The 20,516-nt window shown below is 33.9% G+C and overlaps 2 protein-coding genes across 2 annotated transcripts; one reads left to right on the forward strand and one right to left on the reverse strand.

Moving 5' to 3' along the window:
* On the reverse strand, positions 11,572–14,903 carry LOC109352385 (putative calcium-transporting ATPase 13, plasma membrane-type). Its single transcript, XM_019594356.1, has one exon. The coding sequence runs from the start codon at positions 14,767–14,769 to the stop codon at positions 11,713–11,715; it is 3,057 nt and encodes a 1,018-aa protein (XP_019449901.1). The 5' UTR covers positions 14,770–14,903; the 3' UTR covers positions 11,572–11,712.
* On the forward strand, positions 16,312–18,999 carry LOC109352386 (pentatricopeptide repeat-containing protein At4g21300-like). Its single transcript, XM_019594357.1, has 2 exons — positions 16,312–18,713; positions 18,819–18,999. The coding sequence occupies exon 1, from the start codon at positions 16,447–16,449 to the stop codon at positions 18,646–18,648; it is 2,202 nt and encodes a 733-aa protein (XP_019449902.1). The 5' UTR covers positions 16,312–16,446; the 3' UTR covers positions 18,649–18,713; positions 18,819–18,999.

Below are 20,516 nucleotides of genomic sequence, written 5' to 3' on the forward strand. Positions count from 1 at the left end.
TTCAAAAAATGCCATGTACAATGTCGCAATGTTAGACACACAATGCAAGGGGACAACATTGAAAACTAGCATGAGACTCTCTGTCCCATGTCAGTACTTTAATAGACTCAGACTAATAATAAAGACTAAAGTCAAAATAATTTTTTTTTATAAGAAGATGAAATTTTTTCTACTATATGGAGATAAATTAGATCTTATTTACTTATAGTAGATTGGTATGTCAATAATATTTTAACGAAAGAATAAATAAGACAAATGTTAGAACTTTGATACCGTTTGAATATTTGAATATTTTTATTATTTAATTACAACTAGTTAAACCTATGTTTTAATTAAGAATGGCAATGGGGCGGGTCGGGGGCGAGTTTGCACATACCCAAACCCGAAATTCAAAACCCGAACCCGAATCGAACCCAAATTCAACGGGGTTGAAAATAAAAATATCATCCTGAAACTCGTCGGGTTTCGTGTAACCCGAAAAATCCCGAAAATGATAAAGTATTAAGGAAAATATGATATTCTTTTCGTGTAATTTTTCTCTAACATTTCTATTTTCTCTTCTATTATTTTATTTCTTTTATGTTTGAAGATCCAATAGTATGTAAAGTGAAATTAGAAATTAAAAACAATGGGCAAATGATAGAAATTTCAATTTTAAATTGAATTACCTTACTTCAGGGCGAGTTCGGGTTAGAGTCTTTGCTATACCAAACCCGAACCTGAACCCGAAATTTAAACACCGGGTAAAACCCGAACCCAATCACATCGGGTTTTCTCCGTTAAATTCGGGTTCAGTTCGGGCGGGTACCCATAGGTTCGGTTTTTATTGTCATCCCTAGTTTTAATTCCTACATCTTATACTTCACACATACAAAGTGAGATTATTCCAATAAATGTTTATTAAATATTTTCTTGACTGTGACTATTATTGTTAAATAGTAATTTAACATTACTAGTGTAAACGATGTTAAGAAAATGTTTCTAGTGCACACCTAAAATAATATGTTCATTTTAATTTTATGTTTAAAAAAAATATGTATTTGCATGAAATTCGGATTAGAAATTATTACCAAAAGAAAGAAAGAAAAAAAAACGGAGATATATTCAAGAATAAAAGTGAAACAAAAGAAGTGGCAGCTAAGGTAAAATGCAAAGTTGCATGTTTTTTCTTCATGCTTTCATATGTCGGGAAGATAAAGACATGAAGAAGAAATCATTGTCATTCTAAATCTCTTTTATAGTGTATCATTTCTTAAAATTGTATTTTGATCCCAATGACATTGTATTTATTGCTACAACAAGTACATCAAAGATAAAATCTTGAGCCTACTTGGTGGGAAGTTATATGGAAGGAAAGAAACCATATAATTCAGTATCATATTCATTAATAAAATATTGATCTTTAAAATTTTCATAAATTTTTTGCTTACTTTTTTTTGGCCTCATAGAAAGTAGACCAACTTCGATTTGATATACTCTATTTACTATGACATATAACGGTCTCCTATACATATGTTTATACTACCTAAGGTGTGATTCTAACATTTTTATACAATATGAGTTACTCCAACTTCCTCCTTAATACATTTATTTCTAATCCTAGATTGGTTGGTGTGACCACTCATCAAACACAACATTGTCATATATGTTATATGAAGTTTATTATCTTGTTGATATTTTACCGACCAACATGAAGTCTTATATATATTTTGAGTCTTATATATATGAGATAAAACTTTCTCCTAAGTTTGAGTGACACATTTCTATCACATATGAATTCTGAAAAACTTCACCATTCATGCGCCCTACTTGAATCCTAAGATTTATATATACATATCAATTTACCACTATGTTGTATGATTTACCTATACAATATAATTTGTATGTCTCTTACTAAAATTATACTCCATATACATCATCCCACTTTGACTTATGTGCTTCTAAAGTTGGTCTCCACATTTCTAGTTTCCTATTTAATTTCTCCTCTGAATTTTCAACTAAGACAAAATCATCCACACAAAGCATGCATCGTGGCACTGTTTCTTGGATATTATCAGTAAGCACATTCAAGACCAATGTAAACAAGTATTGTCTCAAGACCCTTTATGTAGTCATATGACATTGGAAAAATCTTCTGAGGCCACATCTTGTATTCTCACATTGGTGTTGCTCCTATCATATATATCATTGATTGCTCAAATATATGCAATTCAAATATCTTTCTTCTTTAAAGCTTTTTGTTGGAACTTGGTTTGTTTAAAGCCATTAGTGATAACTTTTGGGTATGAAATCTAAAACACTCCCAAGTCGCACATAAAAGAGTTTTGAAAAAACAACAACTCCCAAGTCCCACATAAAAGAGTTTTGAAAAAACAACAACTCCCAAGTCCCACATTGGAGAGATCAGGAACTTGGAAAAATCTCATGTTATAAATAGAGGTCTTCTCCCCTCATTATAACTCGCCCCAAGTTGAATGCGCTTTTATTCAACCTTTTCTTTCTCCCTCATATTTTCGACTGATGCATTTCCGGCAAATTTCTCCCCATTTCTTTCTGTGGTACTAAGAATTGGCATAGGCAGCCAAATTATGGGAACTCAAGAACTGACACTGGTAGTCAGAATTGAGGGAAAAGAATTGGCACATGTAACCATATTATGGGCATTTTGAGAACTGATACTAGTAGTCAGTATTGATGGAAACGATTTGGCACAGGTAGCCATATTTTGAGAATTTCGAGAATTGGCATTGGTATCCATATTGTGGTGGGTGCATTTGAGATTGATTCTTATAGTGCACTAAGAATTCGATAATATAGATCTGAGTTGTTTTATCATAGGGACGACGTGGTTGATAGCCTGCTTGTACATTTTGGTCAGTGTGGTGAAACGTCTAAAGAGAGTGACCTAGTCGTGACTCAACCAATAAGTATTATTTCGTGTCTACCGTACCAATACTTTTCACAATATAAATATAGACATCTTATCATACGCCTTCTCCAAATCAATGAAAACTATGTACAAGTCTCTATGGTTCCTTCAGTATCTCTGTATCAATCAATAGTAAGTATATAGCTTTCATGATTGATCTCTCCGATATAAAACCAAATTGATTTTCAGTTATACAAATATCTTGTCTCAATCTCGTTCGAATTATCCTCTCCTATAACTTCATATTATGCCTAATGAGTTTAACCCCCTATGTTTGCACAAATTTATATGTTGTCCTTATCGTTGTAAATATGAATTAAAATACTTCTCTCACACTCTTCTAAGACCTCATGATTTAATTAAACAACTTCATGAACCAACTAACGTACTTTTCTCCTAGAACCTTCCAGGACTCAATAAGTACATTATGTGCTTTAACTACTTTGTCATTTTCTATCATTTTTAAAGCTTCTTTTACATTAAACTCCTGAGTTGTACGATAAAATTTATAAATTTGGTCATTCTCTTTCATGTTTAGTCTATCATAAAGCAATGAATTATGCCCACTGAAAAAAGCTTGGAAAACTAGTTTTTTCATCTTTTCTTAATATTTTTGTCATTTACCAAGACTCTTCCATGTGTTTTTTTAATGCATTTCACTCGTTCCAAACTCTCGTCTTTCTTTCCACATTCTTTGCATGTTTGTAGACACTTCTTTCCTCTCCCTTTGTACCTAGAGATTTGTATAACATTTATACGCTCTATGTTTCACTTCACTCACTACTTTTTTGGTCTCTTTCTTAGTTACCTTGCATTTTTCCAACTTTGAGTATTTTATACAATGACCATGCTTTATAACATTAATCTTTCACCTTAATTTTATCTTCAATAATTTTGCCCTACTACGGTGATTCTTTACCTTTTGTTCTAGTTTATTAGTCCATCATTGGAAGAATCCATTAATGATGTAACAGCCAATACAAAACATCTGAAAGTAGATGACAATATATCTTCACATGAAGAGCATATTCATTCTGACTTACCCAAAGAATGGAGAATCCATCTATATCATCCTACTAACAACATCATTGGTGATATAAGTAAGGAAGTCTCTACTCGCCTGAAATTGAATGATGCGGCTTTTGTTTCTTAAGTGGAACCATCCAAGATTGATGATGCAATCCAAGATGAACACTGGATTCATGCTATGCCAGAAGAGCTTAACCAGTTTGAGAGTAACGAAGTTTGGAAACTTGTTCCTAGACCTAAATAAAGACATGTTATAGGAACTCGATGGGTCTTTTGAAATAAATTAGATGAAAATGGCATTATTATAAGAAATAAAGCAAGACTTGTAGCATAAGGATACATCCAGGAAGAAGGTATCGACTTTGATGAAATCTTCGCTCATGTTGTTAGACTTGAAGCTATTAGGTTATTGCTTGCATATGCATGTTCTATGGATTTCCAGTTATATCAAATGGATGTAAAAAGTGCGTTTCTGAAAGGTTATATACAAGAAGAATGTACATGGAACAACCCCCTGGGTTTGAAGACTACAAGAATCCCTATCATGTCTATAAGCTTAAGAAAGCCCTCTATGGCTTAAAGCAAGCTCCAAGTGCATGGTACGCTCGTCTAACAAACTTTCTAACTGATAAAGGTTTTACTAAAAGAAAGGTCAACACTACATTATTCATTAAGAAAATAAAACATCATACTTTACTTGTTCAAATTTATGTCGATGATATTATTTTTGGTTATACTATTGATCTTCTATGTAGTGAATTTGGAAAGATGATGCAAGGGGAGTTTGAGATGTCCATGATGGGAAAGTTAAACTAATTTATTGGACTACACATCAAACAACTCAAGGATGACATCTTTGTCTGTCAGTCTAAATACTACAGGGATCTGCTGAAACGTTTCAAAATGGATGACTGCAAACCTATTGCCACTCCTATGGGTTCTGGAACATACATTGGTGCTGATGAGACTTGAAAATGAGTAGACATCTCTAAGTATTGAGGTATGATTGGTTTCCTTCTTTACCTTACTACAAGTAGACATGATATTATGTTTAATGTCTGTCTGTGTGCACGTTATCAATCAAAGCCTAAAAAGTCACATCTTAATATCGTGAAGAGGATATTAAAATATCTTAAAGGCATATTTTATGTTGGACTATGGTATCCTAAAGGAAATATATATAATCTGGTAGAATATTCAGATTCAGATTTCGCTAGATGCAAATATGAGAGAAAAAGTACAAGCGGTATGTATCATATTCTTGGAAATGCCCTAGTCTTTTGGTCTTGTAAGAAGCAAGCATGTGTTGCTCTAAGTACTGCTGACGCATAATACATAGTTGTAGGAAGTTGTTGTGCCCACATATTGTGGCTCAAATATTCCCCTAAGATGTGATAATAATAGTGCAATAAATCTCACAAAGAATTCGATTAGGCATTCCGATACTAAATATATTGATATAAGGTACCACTTCCTTAGGGACCATATCCAAAAGAAATATGTACTCTTAGAATTCATTGATACACATGAACAACTAGTAGATATCTTTACAAAACCTTTGGAAAAAGAACATTTCTATAAACTTAGACGAGAACTAGGCATCCTTGATGAAACATATCTATCTTAATATGTTGATATATACATTATATGTGCTTCATTATATACATTTCATGCCTACTTGTACTTCAATATTCTTTTTATTGCTTAAAATTTATTATTTTGGGGTATTATTCTGTTACAATGGAAGGGTAATCGATTACAAGGCATCAATAGCAGAAATTATTAAAAATCTAGCCAATGTAATCGATTATAGGATGGATTAATCGGTTAATTGCCCAAACAATAAATTTGAGTAATCGATTACTCAATCGTGGTAATCAGTTATACTCTACACTATTTAAGGCAAGAATCAGATTTTTGAACATTATCTTCTTCATTTTCCCTCATTCTAACCGTGGTAACCCCCCACAAATTCGAAAAACTTCTTTTCTAAACCGTTTTGCTTGATTTGTGTGGTGTTTCATACTATATTTTCATTCCTAAACACATTCCTACCATCATTTTTGTGTTTAGACTATGTGCCTATATTTTCTACTATGTGCCTATGTTTTCTCTCAACAGTCCCTTCTTGATGATGAGTGTGAGGGCATGACACTCTATGAACTATTCCTAAGGTGTTGAGAAATTCTGTAAATGGTCTAAACTCCCCCCAATCACTTTAAATGGCCTTGATATTTTGGTGAAATTGAGTTTGAATTAGGTTTATAAAATGTTGAAACAAATGCAATGTGTTTGACTTTTTCTTTATGAGATAAATCCAAGTGTGTTTGGTGTGAGCATCAACAATTGAAAGTAATATCTAAAACCTGTTTCTGAATGAATAGGTGCAGGACCACATAGATCTAAAGTATAGGAGATCAAAAAGTTTAGCATAAATGGAAGTAGATGCAGAAGAGTGTAGTCTACGAGCCTTAGCACAACAACATGCAATACAAAAATCAAGACTAATTTTATTAGAATGTGAGATATTACATTGTTGAAGGACACTTTTTACAACAGCCTCATGGGCATGTCCTAGTCATTAATGTCAAAGTAAGTATGAAGTCAAATTATTAGAACTAGAGGAAACAATGTTATTGGCATATAAAGACAAGCTTGAATTGGCATTACAATGCAAAGAAGTAGGTGGCAGAAGATTTGAGAAAGCATAAAGCCCCTCTGCAGTGAAAGAACCTTGAAGAAGCACCTGCTTAGTAGCTTGAGATTTGACAAAATAATGGTTAGGGTGAAATTCAAAAAAAAAATATAGATTATCCCTAACAAACTAAGACACACTCAAGAGATGTTTTGTAATTGTTGGAGGACAATTAAGTTATGTAATGACATAGACACTTTGGAATTAAAGGGAGAGTGAAAATAAGCATGTCCATAACTTATAATAGTAGCTTTGTTGCAAATTGTTCAGTTGGTTCTGCTAGAAAAGATGTATATGAATGAGATGATTTGTTGCACCTGAATCAAGATACCACAAGGATGGCTTACTGAAGTCTTGATCAGTGTGAGTGATATTCATAGCATAAGGAGATGGATGACCATAAGATGAGTCAGGTCTAGTATCTCTTCTAGGATGCTGATGATAAGCATGCATTGAGTGAGTGTAGGAAGGAAAATGTGCTCTAAGTCTTGTCTAAGTAGAAGGTAGAGCATAACCAGTTGTGGGAGAATCTAAATAGTTCATGTGAGGATTGTAAGGAATTGAATGTGGATACCCATCAACATAGTTATGTCCATATGAATGAGGCACGATGTAGGCAGGGTCATATGGTGCATAGTAGCACCAAGCCACATCATGACCATATTTGTTGCAGTAATCACAGAAATAATTGGAGAGTCTGCTTGAGGATCTTCCACCACAAGTACCACGTTTATTAAAATGTCCTCCACCACGAGAACCACTATGAATCTGTCCAGAGTAACCATTCACATGTGGTGCTAAAGGAAAGCTTGCACGATAAAGTGGATGAGAAGGTGGAAGTGGTGTAGTGTGTGTAACACAAACTAGTGAAGGTGGTTCAACAACAACCACATTAGCATAAAGTGCATCAGAAACAGTTTTATTTTTATTTTTTATCAACTTAGACTTATATGTAAGCATAAATTGTTCTAGTTCATTAATTGAAGGATGATGAACCTGACTTTCAATGGTTGTGATATTTGTGTGATATTCCTCATTATGTCCATCTAATACACAATCAACATGTTCTTCTAACAAAATTGGGGTTCCAGTTGATGCTAAGCAATCAGTAAGCATTTTAATTCTGGAAAAATAGTCAGAAATATAACTGGATCCTTGAGAAATTCCACAAAGTTGTGCCCTAAGTTGAGTACTACGTGATTTTGTATGTGCATTACAGAAAGAATGTAATTCATACCATAATTGAAAGGTAGAATTACAACCTATAACCCGTGGTTGTAGAGATTCTGAGATTTTGTTGAGAATCCAAGAGAACACGATTTGATCATGTTCCTCCCAGCTCAAGAACCCTGAATTGATGCGATGGTTAGTGCGATCTGGTTCGGCGAGGAATTGTGGTGGGAATTCTGAATTCAATAACATAAGAACACTATTGGATTTAAAGACAACTATCATGAACTAACTCCATGTGAGGTAGTTCTTTTTTGTGAGCTTCGTAATAGGAACTGGTCGAGAAAGAATAGGAGTTATGGCTTGAACTAGTGTAACAGTAGAAAAATTTGATGAAGACTCCATGGACGGAGGAGGATTAGTGGCAGCGTTGACCATAAAAGCTCTTGATACCATGTAAGAAATGTAAGTCGAAGAAGAGAGAAAAGGAAAGAAGAGGAATTTGTTTAACTAATTATGTTTTATTGATTCCAATTTGTTGATTGAGTACACTGAGTAAACTTCTTCTTAAAAAAGTTCTTACAAGCTATATGGCAGTTACATAATTGTAACTACCATGCTTCTAGAAGTGTCTAGTCTAACTAACTAGAAGCCTTAGCTAAACAAACTAAAACAAATATACTTCAACTTTGATTAGCAAAGTTGATTACAAATATCAACTAATAACATTATTCATCGTTGATTTGTATTACTTTTGTTTGAGAGTCATTGATGGTTAACATATGAATGGTGGATGATATAGTAACATTGTAAAAAACACTTACATTGTTAGTGTATACATATTAAATTTTTTATTTAATTTATAGTTAAACATTAACTTACAACCACTCACATTATAAAAAGATGGTGACATTGCCATTATTATTAGTTATGATTGATTGATTTTAGGAGAAGAAAATAAAAAATATAAACATTAATTCCTTATATATCAACCATCATAAATGAGAAGTTAATATCTGTGCCACATATTTAATAGTATATCATTTTATAACTCTCCAAAAGTTGTCTTTTTCATTTCTTCTTTTAAATTAATACTATTTTTTTCGTTTGCAAAATTCAATCATTATATTTTAATTATGTTATTATTGTAATTAATAAATAAGAAAAGTTGCAAATGAGTCTTTCGAGGAAATGATCTCAACATGGGGTAGAGAGAAAATTGAATGACAATGCTGCAATACTTCATGATAAGGATATTGTCACAACTATATCCTCATCCAGAGGTATCATCAAAATATAAAAAATTAATTACAATAATAAATTACAGACAATAAAATGGTTGAAATGATGCATTTATTGGGGATAAATGTAAAGGTTTTTTTACAAAGGTAAATAAGTGACCACCACATACATTGTAAATACCTTATTTTTATAGAGATAACTCTATGCTAAAGATGCAGTAAGAAAAAAGTGTTAAAAAATATAAATAGGTTGAAACCCATTGAAACAAATGCAAAGTAAAAAAATCTTCATTTTTTTTATGATAATGGACTAAAGCTATACAAACCAAGAATAAACCTAACTAATAGAGTTCATAAATAAGACCAATTAATATAGGTGATGTATAGAGCCAAGCTTAGGAAAACCCAAAATGTAAACTCCATTTTGGGAGATCAATAACTTTACAAAGTAATATAAAGCTCAGGACCATAAAAATTCAGTAAATGAATGATTTTTAAGAACCAAGTGAAATAAAGATGAACAAACTCAGAGACCTTGAAGGTGAACCATAAAAATGACTGTTTGTTAAGCATAAAAGTGAAAAAAATGTTACATACCCAAAAACCTTAAACATGCAAACTTAAAAGGACTAATTTTTAAGCTCAAAAATTACAATGAGATGTTTGAAACACAAATATCATAATAATGTAAAGATAAAAGGTATGATTTGTAACCTTAAAATGAGACAAAAATGGAAGAAACCTGCAAACCATGAAATACAAATGTATAGTTTTAAGTATAAGAATAACATAAAAAAGCTAAGAAACTCAGACTCCATAAACATGCAAAAATAAAAGGTCTTTGTTTTAAGCATAAAAATGAGACAAAAAATTGAAGGAATAAAGAAGAAAATGAACATGCACTCTTAAAAGGCATGTATTTTTTCGAAATAACTTAGCAAATAACGGTTCAATGCTATGAACAATGAGAACCATTATTCAACAACCTTTGTTTTTTATAATAACATTATTACCTTTAACAAAGATGAGTATCGGAAGAGTTATTATTTAATTAAAGGAAGATTTTGATTTTGAAGATTGAAATGGAAGTGGAATGAGAAACGTTGAGAGGAGGAGAGATGAGATAAAGAGGTAGGTGATATATATGTGTAGATTGAAAGTTTTTCAGCTTCACTAGGTCTGAGATATAAATAGAGCATGAGACAAGTTGAGATAAAGAAAATGAGAGAGAAGGAAAGGCCGTGCAATTTAATTTTTTTTGGGATAATGAAATACAAAAGTAAATCAGGTGGGTGGTTGAAAAAGGTGATAATGAGAAAAGAGAAAGTTGCAAGAGGATTTGCAATAAATGTAACATGTACAGAAATTGATATTTAAAAATTCAATATCAAATGATAAAATTGTCCCTAAGAAAACCAAGTGTCAAGCATATGGAAGTCTATTTTGGTAATTATGCTAGCTCATTCTATTCTTATATGGAAAATGATATATTTTCCTACTATATCCTCCTACTAATCCTCTTACCCAAAAGAAGATGACATGTGTTACAATAAGATACTTTAATTATTAATGATTGGATTACAAGTGACACGTGTCATTTATTTTAGGTAGGAGGACTAATAGGAGGATTTAGTAGGAGGATATAACAATACTCTTCTTATATAGGTATAGATAAGAAGGAAATTGATTTGAAAACGTGCAACCCTGCTCTTGCATGTGATAAAATGTTCCTCCTTCTTCTTAAAATATGTTGACTAATGTAAAATCAAAAGTCAATGAGAAATTTAGAATAACCCTATAAAAACCTTCAAACCCTCTACGGTCCCTCCTTATATGCCCATTTAGATCCCTCATTGGAAAGTATTTTTACCTAAAGGTATTACATGGACTAGTCTTCTAAATCTTTCCAAAAATTTATCTTATGATGTTGCTCTAAGCCCTAACTAGATGCATAGGCACTAATCACATTAAAGGTGTCTTTCTCTATTACAAAATTTAGGGCTATGATCATATTTACTATTTTTTTATATCCACTACATTCTTCTTCCATTCCTTATCTATAATTATACCCACTCATTTCTCAAGATTGTCATACCGGTGTACCACAACTTAAAACTTAAAGCATTTGATTTCCTCATCTTTTCTACAATCCACTTAGTTTTTTGTCGGCACATAAAATTGATCATTGTCCTAATCAAAGTGTCTACTATTACCTTCGATTTACTTGCAAGAGTGCCTATATTCCATGTTCCAATTCATATCCTAGATTCATAAACTAATTTGATTTTTGCCTTTGTTCATGTAGCGCAGCTACCTTTTCTCTTTTTGACACTATACTCGAGTAATATTACATGTTGTATATGGGCAACAACTTAGCTTCACATTACCATATCATTGACGAAATTTTAAGTTGATTGTCGACTGCCTAACACAATCTTCTCATTTTATTAAGACTTAGGATCAATTATGTATGACATCAATAAAAAATAATAATAATTTTTTTTGCGTTATATAAAAATAATAATCATATTACATTATTGAGAAGGACTTACATGATATGATCTGCTAAAAAAAGAAAGGCTCATATGCAAGTGTTACATATCAAAGAATGAGACCCTAGAAAATGTCCTATGTCTATCTTGAAATCCTTATTGCCCCTTAATCTTGAGAAAACTTAGTAATGGTTTCTCTGGAACAGGTACCAACTTCACAATCCAACCAATAGGCCAAGAAATAGCTGCAATTATAATACATGCACCCCACTGCCCCCAATTTAATCTCTCAGTATCTGCAAATTTCTTAAGGAATTCAACCATCACCACTTGAAGTACAATAGTTATCCCAATAATGCTTAGAAATAACTTGTTATGGTGTATGCCCTTGAAAACATTCATCTTCTCTAGCTTCCTTGCATTAAATTCATTGAACACTTGGCATAGCACAAATATGTTAAAAATCAATGTGTCTTTTACCTTTGAAGTCACATTGAATATAGCTTCACCATTGAATTGTAGAGTCAAGAGAATAGTTATTTGGTATAATGCTTGTGCTAATAGATTCCTCCACATGATATTAGTGATCAATGGTTCAGTTCTACCAACTGGTGGTTTGTTCATCAAATCTATGGTTGGTTTTTCGGTTGCTAGAGCAAGAGCACCTAATGTGTCCATTATCAAATTCACCCAAAGCAACTGAACTGCTGTTAGTGGAACTTCCCCTGCTGATACTGCTGCAACAAAGTTTATTGCAAGTGCTGCTACATTTACTGTCAATTGGAACTGAATGAATTTCTGGATGTTATTGTAGACACATCTTCCCCATCTTAGAACTGTCGCCACGGACGCGAAATTGTCGTCCAAGATAATAATATCTGAACTCTCTTTAGCTACTTCAGTGCCTTGTATCCCCATAGAAAGTCCTATATCGGCTTCCTTCAATGCTGGTGCATCATTTGTACCATCCCCAGTGACTGCAACTACGTGACCCTTTTGTTTAAGGCATTGAACCATTAAAAGTTTATCAAAGGGAGAGGATCTTGCCATCACACATATTATATCAATTTTCTCTAACCTTTCCTCGGGTGTGTAGTTTCGAAATTCCTCTCCTTCCACCACTGCTCCCACTGTGTCTTGATTCGGCCGGAGTATGCCACATTCGGTTGCTATAGCTTTCGCCGTGAAGACATTGTCACCTGTGATCATTTTGATGTTTACGCCTGCTTGTTGGCAAGCTTCGACAGCTTTCTTTACCCCCGGACGACATGGATCCTTGATGCCTACAAGTCCTAGAAGGGTCAGGCCTTCTTCTTTCACTTTCTTGTTTTGTTCTTCATTAGCATCAACTGATGTATGTGCAAAAGCGATACACCGAAGACTGCTAGCTGCCATTCCTTGAATTATTTGTTCCAATTTCAACCTATTTGTGTTGTCAAGATCTTTAAGAATGCCAGATTCATCATAGTATCTTGAACACATGTTAAGCACCATCTCAGCTGCACCTTTCCAATGTGCATGGATTGTGTTATCTACTTTCCTTCTGATCATAACACCACTCATTTTCTTCTTTGAATTGAAGGCTTCCACTTGTAGCACAACAGAATTCTGTGTCAATTGCTCCATCTCCATGTTCAAATCCAACACAGCCCATGAAAGAATGGCCTTTTCTGTTGGACTACCTGAAAAGTCAAATACAGAATCTAATTCAGACTTGTATACACTACCTGTTGTGTTAAGTGCTACGCCTTCTTGGATTAGTCGTAGAACATACGGAGCAATTGATGTGTAATGACCCTCTTCTATAGATTGTTGGCCAAGCCAAAACTTTGTAACTTTCATCTGATTGAGTGTGAGAGTGCCTGTCTTATCAGTACAAATTGTGGTAGCAGACCCCATTGTTTCACAGGCAGAGAGTTTTCTCACCATTGCTTGGTCAGCCATCATTTTCTTCATTGAATAAGCCAAGGTAAGAGTCACAGCTAATGGCAACCCTTCAGGAATTGCAACCACTACAATAGTGACCGCGGCAGCTACCATTCCTACCACTGCATTCACTATGTCATCAAACTTGGTCTTACTCCCATTGAACATTTTATTTCCATTCTCATCAGTTGTCTTCCCGACGAAGTAACGAATGAGCAAAACAATAAGAACTAGAAAAGCCACAGCCAAACCTACCATTCCTATGGATGAAGTAAGCTTGTTGAGACGTGTTTGCAACGGTGTCTCCTCACCGGTGTCATGGCTAATTGAGCTCATCATTTGGCCCCATGTTGTGTTCATACCCACAGATGTGACAAGCATTTTGGCATAACCATCTACAACTTTTGTGCCCGAAAACAAGAACGGATGGTGGTTGGAATTAACTTCAACATTGTCACTCTCCCCTGTCATGCTTGACTCATCCAATTGAAGAGAATGCCCTTCTACAAATAACCCATCAGCTGGAACTTGATCACCAATCTTCAAACACACCACATCACCAACAACAATGTCAAATATCGACACATTTCGGCGGCGCCCGCTTCGAACCACAACAATTTGGATATCATTACTAGCTTCTGATAGCTTATCAAATTGCCTGTTTTGCCTAAAATTGCTAATGCAAGAAACAGCAATTACAATAAACACAGCAATAAAGATGCTACCTCCATCATACCAACCTTCTTCAATGCCATTCTCCTTTATGCCAAAACCAAGTGAAAGTGCAGCACAAGCCAAAAGAATTAGAATAGTGGGGTCCTTCAATGCTTCCACCAAGAAATAAAAGAAACTCCTTGAAGGTGGTTTAGGATAAGTGTTAGAACCAAACACTTCATGTCTGCATGCAATATCATTAGCAATATTATCATCTTTGATTCCTTGTTCAACATTGGTTCCAAGTGCAGAAGCCAACCCTTTCACCCCACCAAGTTTTCCAAGGCTGTCCAAATTCTTGTCTTGGACAATGGATGTAAGGGTTGCTTGATCAACAAGAAAAGGGTGGCTTGAGCTCAAATCAACAACAGTGTAAGAAGTTGAACAAGGTAAAGACAAGTTTTGTTCATATTTGTTGTGTAAAATATTGGGTTTGAAGTGAGACAATAGGGCTCTAGAACAATAAATAGCAACAAAAGCATTGTGCCACCTTTTACAAGGTATACTCACGGTGTTGGATAAGTTGTGTAAAACATCATTACTTTTCACATTTCTGAACAAAGGCATAGACATGCTTACAGTAACAAAATAATGAAAACAATGATACTTTATAAACACCAAGACAAATAATTAAAAGTTGAAAAGAAAGGAAGAACCTAAGATACTAATAGAAGATGTAATATTTTGGTAAGTGAAACTGAATGAGTAGTAGACAACAAAAAATACAAGTGGTTGTGAATTATGGGATGATGAACATTATGGTTCATGTAATGATGCTTTTATATAGAAAAATGAGAGAGCTACATAGGATGGTTCCAAAATATTAAAAAAGGTGACATGTCACATTCACATTAGATTTCTTAATGTAGCAATATTGCTGTGTCTGCAATGCAATTGTGTATTCCTTGCTCATATGCGAAGATTACAGTATGTAATAATATACGAGTTTAAAATATGTACACTGACAGTGTAAAGTTTTTTATATTGTCAGCACATCATCCACTATTGATTTCTATTACTTTTGTTTAAGAGTCAATAATAGTGTAAAAATCACTTACACTGTCGTTGTATACATATTAAATCCATAATATATTTGATCAACTTGATGTATAATACTTATCAAGACGCGTATGCAACACGAACGACAACAAATCCTGTCCGTGTCCATGAAATATTGCCGACTGAATCTAAAATATAGATATAAAATCCGTACATTATCCATTTCCGTGACTTGTAATATATTATCCTAGCTCAAAATATATGCAGTAGTATAATATTTGTGGGCTTTTTTCAACATGATGTTGATCTAGTGATATAACTAAGTAGATCTTTTGATTGTCAACTATAAGAAATATTCAATTCTTATAAGTAACATTTGTTGTGAAGTTAGTAGACCTTCCATTGCTGGATTGTGAGGGAAAATTGGGTTTGATAATTTTCTTTTTCATTTTATTAAAAAAAATTACGGGTGAAAATAAAATTTGTTTGTTCCTTGTTGTAATATCAACATCTGATCTAATGATATAAAGAGTAAAGTATATTGACATATATGAGTTTTTAGTGAAATTATACAAATCATCTTCACTTTTTTATACTTACACAAACCTCATAATTTTTGTTTACTTTCATTACACTGATCACCCATGCACGAGAAATAAGTATAATCTTTAAAACAAAAAATATGATAAATGCAATTTAGTTAAACAAAACATATTATACTGTGGTGACAAGCCCAACTAATATGAGTTAATACATTTTTATTATTTTTTGTTCGTTACGATATAGTATAAGACCGATTTAAACAATATGTCTTTAAAATTGTTGATACATCTTGTAACAAAAAAATAATAAAGATACATTGATTTATATATTATTTGGACTTAGTCTCTGCAATATACCATATTTTGTTTAACTTAATTGTATTTATCATATTTTTTGTTTAAAATATTACACTTATTTCTCGTAGGAATGATTAGTGTAATCAAAATATAAAAATTAAGAAGTTTGTGCAGATATAAAAAAGTAATAAGTGATTTATATAATTTTATATGTAGGAAAGGACAGCCAGGTAGTGGGAAAGATCATCAATTACTTAGAGGTGTTTAGATTGAACTTAAAGCAACACGTGTTTGACACGGCCACTCCTCAAACTAATCGTTTTGGCTTCAAAGAATTTTACATTGAAACGCTCGCCGTTTCGTATCAGAGAAGTTTCATGCAGAAACAACACATAGCATCTCATCAATGTGAATGAATATTATGTGCATTTCAGAGAGACTTGCGTCGTTGTTGGATTGCTGTTCGCATTTTCTCTCTTTGAAGAAGTTGCACGCTCTTGCATTCGTTTCTGGGTTCGGAAACAGCGCTTTTTTGACCTCCAAGCTCTTCCATTCCTATGCCAAACTTGGAATTGTACCAGATTCTAGGTGGGTTCTTAATGGGTATGCGAATTTGAAGCAATTGAAAATTGGGTTTGATGGTTTAACAGTTACGTTTTGTCTGAAAAGTTGTGTTGCTTCTGGGAGGTTTGAATTTGGAAGAAGGGTTCATGGGGATTGCTTTAAGTTCAATCTAAACTCAAATTGTTATGCGGGTTCTTCTATTATTGGGTTCTACTCAAAATTTGGGGAATTGGAGGGTGCATGTAAGGTGTTTGAGGAAATTACTAATAAGGATATTGTGGCTTATACTTCTATGATTACTGCCTATGCTAAATTTGGAGATTCTTGCGCTTATGGGGCATTTGGGGTTGCTTATAGAATGCAGGAGCAAGGGCTGAGTCCGAATCGGGTGACACTGACTAGCTTGCTATGCACGGCAACGAAATTGGGTGCACTGCAGGAGGGTCGTGCGATCCATGGTTATGCCATTAGACGAGGGATTGGTATATTGGATGAGATTTTTGAGACTAGCCTCATGGATATGTATCGTAAATGCGGGAATGTGGAGATGGCTGCTTCTGTGTTTAGCAAAATGAATCCAGGAGAAGTTGGTTCTTGGAACAGTTTGATGGTTGCTTATCTTCATAATGGACAGGATTTGGAAGCTTTTGAACTTTTCCGTCTAATGATAAGTAGAAAGATTTTGCCCGATTTGTTGACCTTATCCAATGCAATTCTGTCCTGTGCCAACTTGAAATTTTTGCTTCAAGGAAGGAGAATTCATGGATACATGATCCGTATGGGCATAGAACCTGATCTAGTAGCTAGCACTGCTTTGGTTGATCTTTTCTCTAAATTTGATGCAATCAAAGCTAGAAAAATGTTTGATAGATTGGGGAAAAAGGATGCTATTATATACAATGTTATGATGTCTGGTTATCTTGAGAATGAGTTATTTGGGGAGGTTATAAATCTTTTCCTTGAACTGGTCGATATGAGAATTAATCCAAATTTAGCTTCATTTCTGAATTTGATTTCTGCAGTATCAAGCTTGAGAGATGTCAAATTAGCCAGGTCTGTCCATGGGTACATACTGAGGCATGAGTTAATCATGAATGTGGAAATTGCTAATCAAATAATTAATACATATTCAAAATGTGGATATATACTCTATGCAAAGGAAGTCTTCAATAGGATGAGATATAGGGACTTGGTGTCATGGACTACAATGATAATGTGTCATGTTCATCATGGTCAAAGTGATGTAGCCATTATCTTGTTCCGTTTGATGCAAAGTGGAAATCTAAAACCCGACTCTATTAATCTAATTAGCCTTCTTCAGGCATTATCCCAGCTTGGATGTTTAAGTTCAGTTAAGGAAGTGCACTGCTTCATTTACCGATTTTTTCATGGCAGTGAGTTCTCTGCAAATAATGCTCTCATTACCACTTATGCTAAGTGTGGAAGGATAGATATGGCTAGATCTCTATTTGAGCAAATGACCGAACTGTCTGTCGCATCATGCAATGCAATGATAGCTGCATATGGGATGCATGGAAACTATATAGAAGCATTAGAACTCTTTCATAAAATGAAACCTGGGAAAGTTAGACCCGATGAAATAACCTTCACGTCAATACTCACTGCCTGTAGTCACTCAGGGTTGGTAGAAGAGGGTCTACAAGTTTTCAGGATCATGGTGGAGGAATATGCAATAGTTCCATGCGAAGTTCATTATAATTGTATAGTAGATTTACTAAGCAGAGCTGGTAAGCTTACAGAGGCATACAATTTGGTTAAAAGCATGCCATCCACAAAAAATTCCGCCGCATTGTCTGCTCTGCTTTCCGGTTGCAGACTATACGGGGGTACAGAGATTGGCGAGACTGTCGCGAATCAGATGTTAAAATTGGAACTGCCTAACTCGGGTTCTTATGCTTTAGTGTCAAATTTATTTGCAGAAGGGGGGAGATGGGATGAAGTAGCCAAAATAAGGGCCATGACAAAGGATAAGGTAATGACAAACACTGCAGGATACAGCCTCATAGAGTTAGACAAGCACTCTATCTGACATGAATGAACCCTTGAGAAACGTATGTGCAATTCATTTTACCAGAATATCCTGAATCTCCTAATGTTGGAAGCTTTCTTCAGATTTGCCCGTGTTTCTTGTAATGCCCATAGGAATAGAACAAATGAACTTAGATCATATGATGGTGGGACCAATGTGGTATCTAGGAGAATTGGGCTGGAAACGAGTTGAACAGATTCGAACCAGGGTTTAAGTTGATAAGGATTTGTTCGGCTCGAAACTCAACTCGAGTTTGAAACGAGCTATGTTTCCAGCTCAAATTCGGCACGGTTGACGTTCGCGAACTGTTCGATTCGACTCGTAAGCTCGAATTGGATGGGTTTACCAGCTCAAAGGATGATTATTTATTTAATAAATTTAAATTTAAAGATTTTTTATACATATATAACTATATATTTTTGATATATATACATTTGTATACACACTCACATAAATATATATAATCGATCCAACTCATGAACATAACGAGTCAAACGGTATTTGGTTCAAGTTTGACTCGTTTGGTTCATGAATCAAGTTTATCGAGCTAAATAATGAGTAGAGTTTCGAACGAATGCTGAGTTGTTTCAGTTAATTGATGAATAGAAAATGGTGCATACAATTTTGAACTGACTTCACAAAAGTACACCACCACATAGAGTCATTGTGAGTTAATTGGAGAGTGGATGGACATCAAACTGTCAATACCTTTGATAACAATGGAATTGTAATGGATGTCTTTGCCTGGGACTCACATAGGGAAGAACTTGATGTCAGACAGGCTTTGCTTATTTTATTTTTCTGAAGAGTTTGACCAAATCATGTACATACTACTGCATTTTCAATTCTTGGCTGATAAAAATGTAAAAGGAACTGCTTTCATTGTTTCGTATTCTTGATTTTACTGTTAGACCATAAAACTTCATGTATTTTTATATTTAGATATTAGTTTTTCATTGAAACAATGGGTGGAAGCTGTTATTTTGTAATCAAGTTCAATAATGACTCTAGAGTTATGGTTACTTCACAAGATTTCAAACAGATTACTGCTGCCTTAAGAGTAGGAAGATGAAATTCAGAATATTACTTAACAACTGTGCTTCTTTAACAATGTTTCACTCACATTCAGCCTCTCTAACTATGTAAAGTCACATTGTGGTTGTTATAGTTGGTTTCTTACTCCACCCACTATTTTTTCTTTTGTCTATGATATGTTGATGAAAATGTATGATGCATATGCATTCTGGATATCCATTATCAGAAATGTAGACCGAACAAACTGAAGTGTCTTATAGTTGAGTATGTTGTTAATGTTGGATTACTGAAAAACCTCGTAAGTCTAAATTAACATGGTTTGGTATCAAGACATAATGATTTTGTATCTCTTTTGGATTCTAACATTTTACTTTAGATCTTATATTCTATTTTGGACAGATCTAGAAATAGCCTATGTGTATTCAAATGCTATTCTTGAGAAGGATATGACGACTTAGATACTAATACTTTCATTGGCAATTGTAACATGTCTTTTGGATTTAATTCTCTTAGCCTTCATCTGGTTCCGCAAAGAAAGAATGGAAAAAGATGAAGGGAGAGAATATGATTTTTTTCATCTTATTTGGTTGAGAAGAGAGAAATAGTGGAGAAGATAAAAAGGATATGAGATTGGCAAAAGTTTTTCTCACCAAATATGAAGAGAATGTTGAGTGAAGATGATTGAATTGCATCAAATGATTAATATGATCTTTGAAAACCATTCTTTTTTAGCCAATATTCTTTTTTATTTTAAGGATATTTTTGTTTTTTAAAACATAATATTATTTCTCTCTTCTTCTTTTCTAATTTTTTCCAACCAAATAAATGACAAA

This window comes from Lupinus angustifolius, chromosome LG07 (genome assembly GCF_001865875.1).
Source record: "Lupinus angustifolius cultivar Tanjil chromosome LG07, LupAngTanjil_v1.0, whole genome shotgun sequence".
NCBI classification, from domain to species: Eukaryota; Viridiplantae; Streptophyta; class Magnoliopsida; order Fabales; family Fabaceae; genus Lupinus; species Lupinus angustifolius.

What these genes read in the sequence shown, in the direction of transcription:
- LOC109352385 (XM_019594356.1), bottom strand. Translation starts at nt 14,769, where the DNA reads ATGTCTATGCCTTTGTTCAGAAATGTGAAAAGTAATGATGTTTTACAC.
- LOC109352386 (XM_019594357.1), top strand. Translation starts at nt 16,447, where the DNA reads ATGAATATTATGTGCATTTCAGAGAGACTTGCGTCGTTGTTGGATTGC.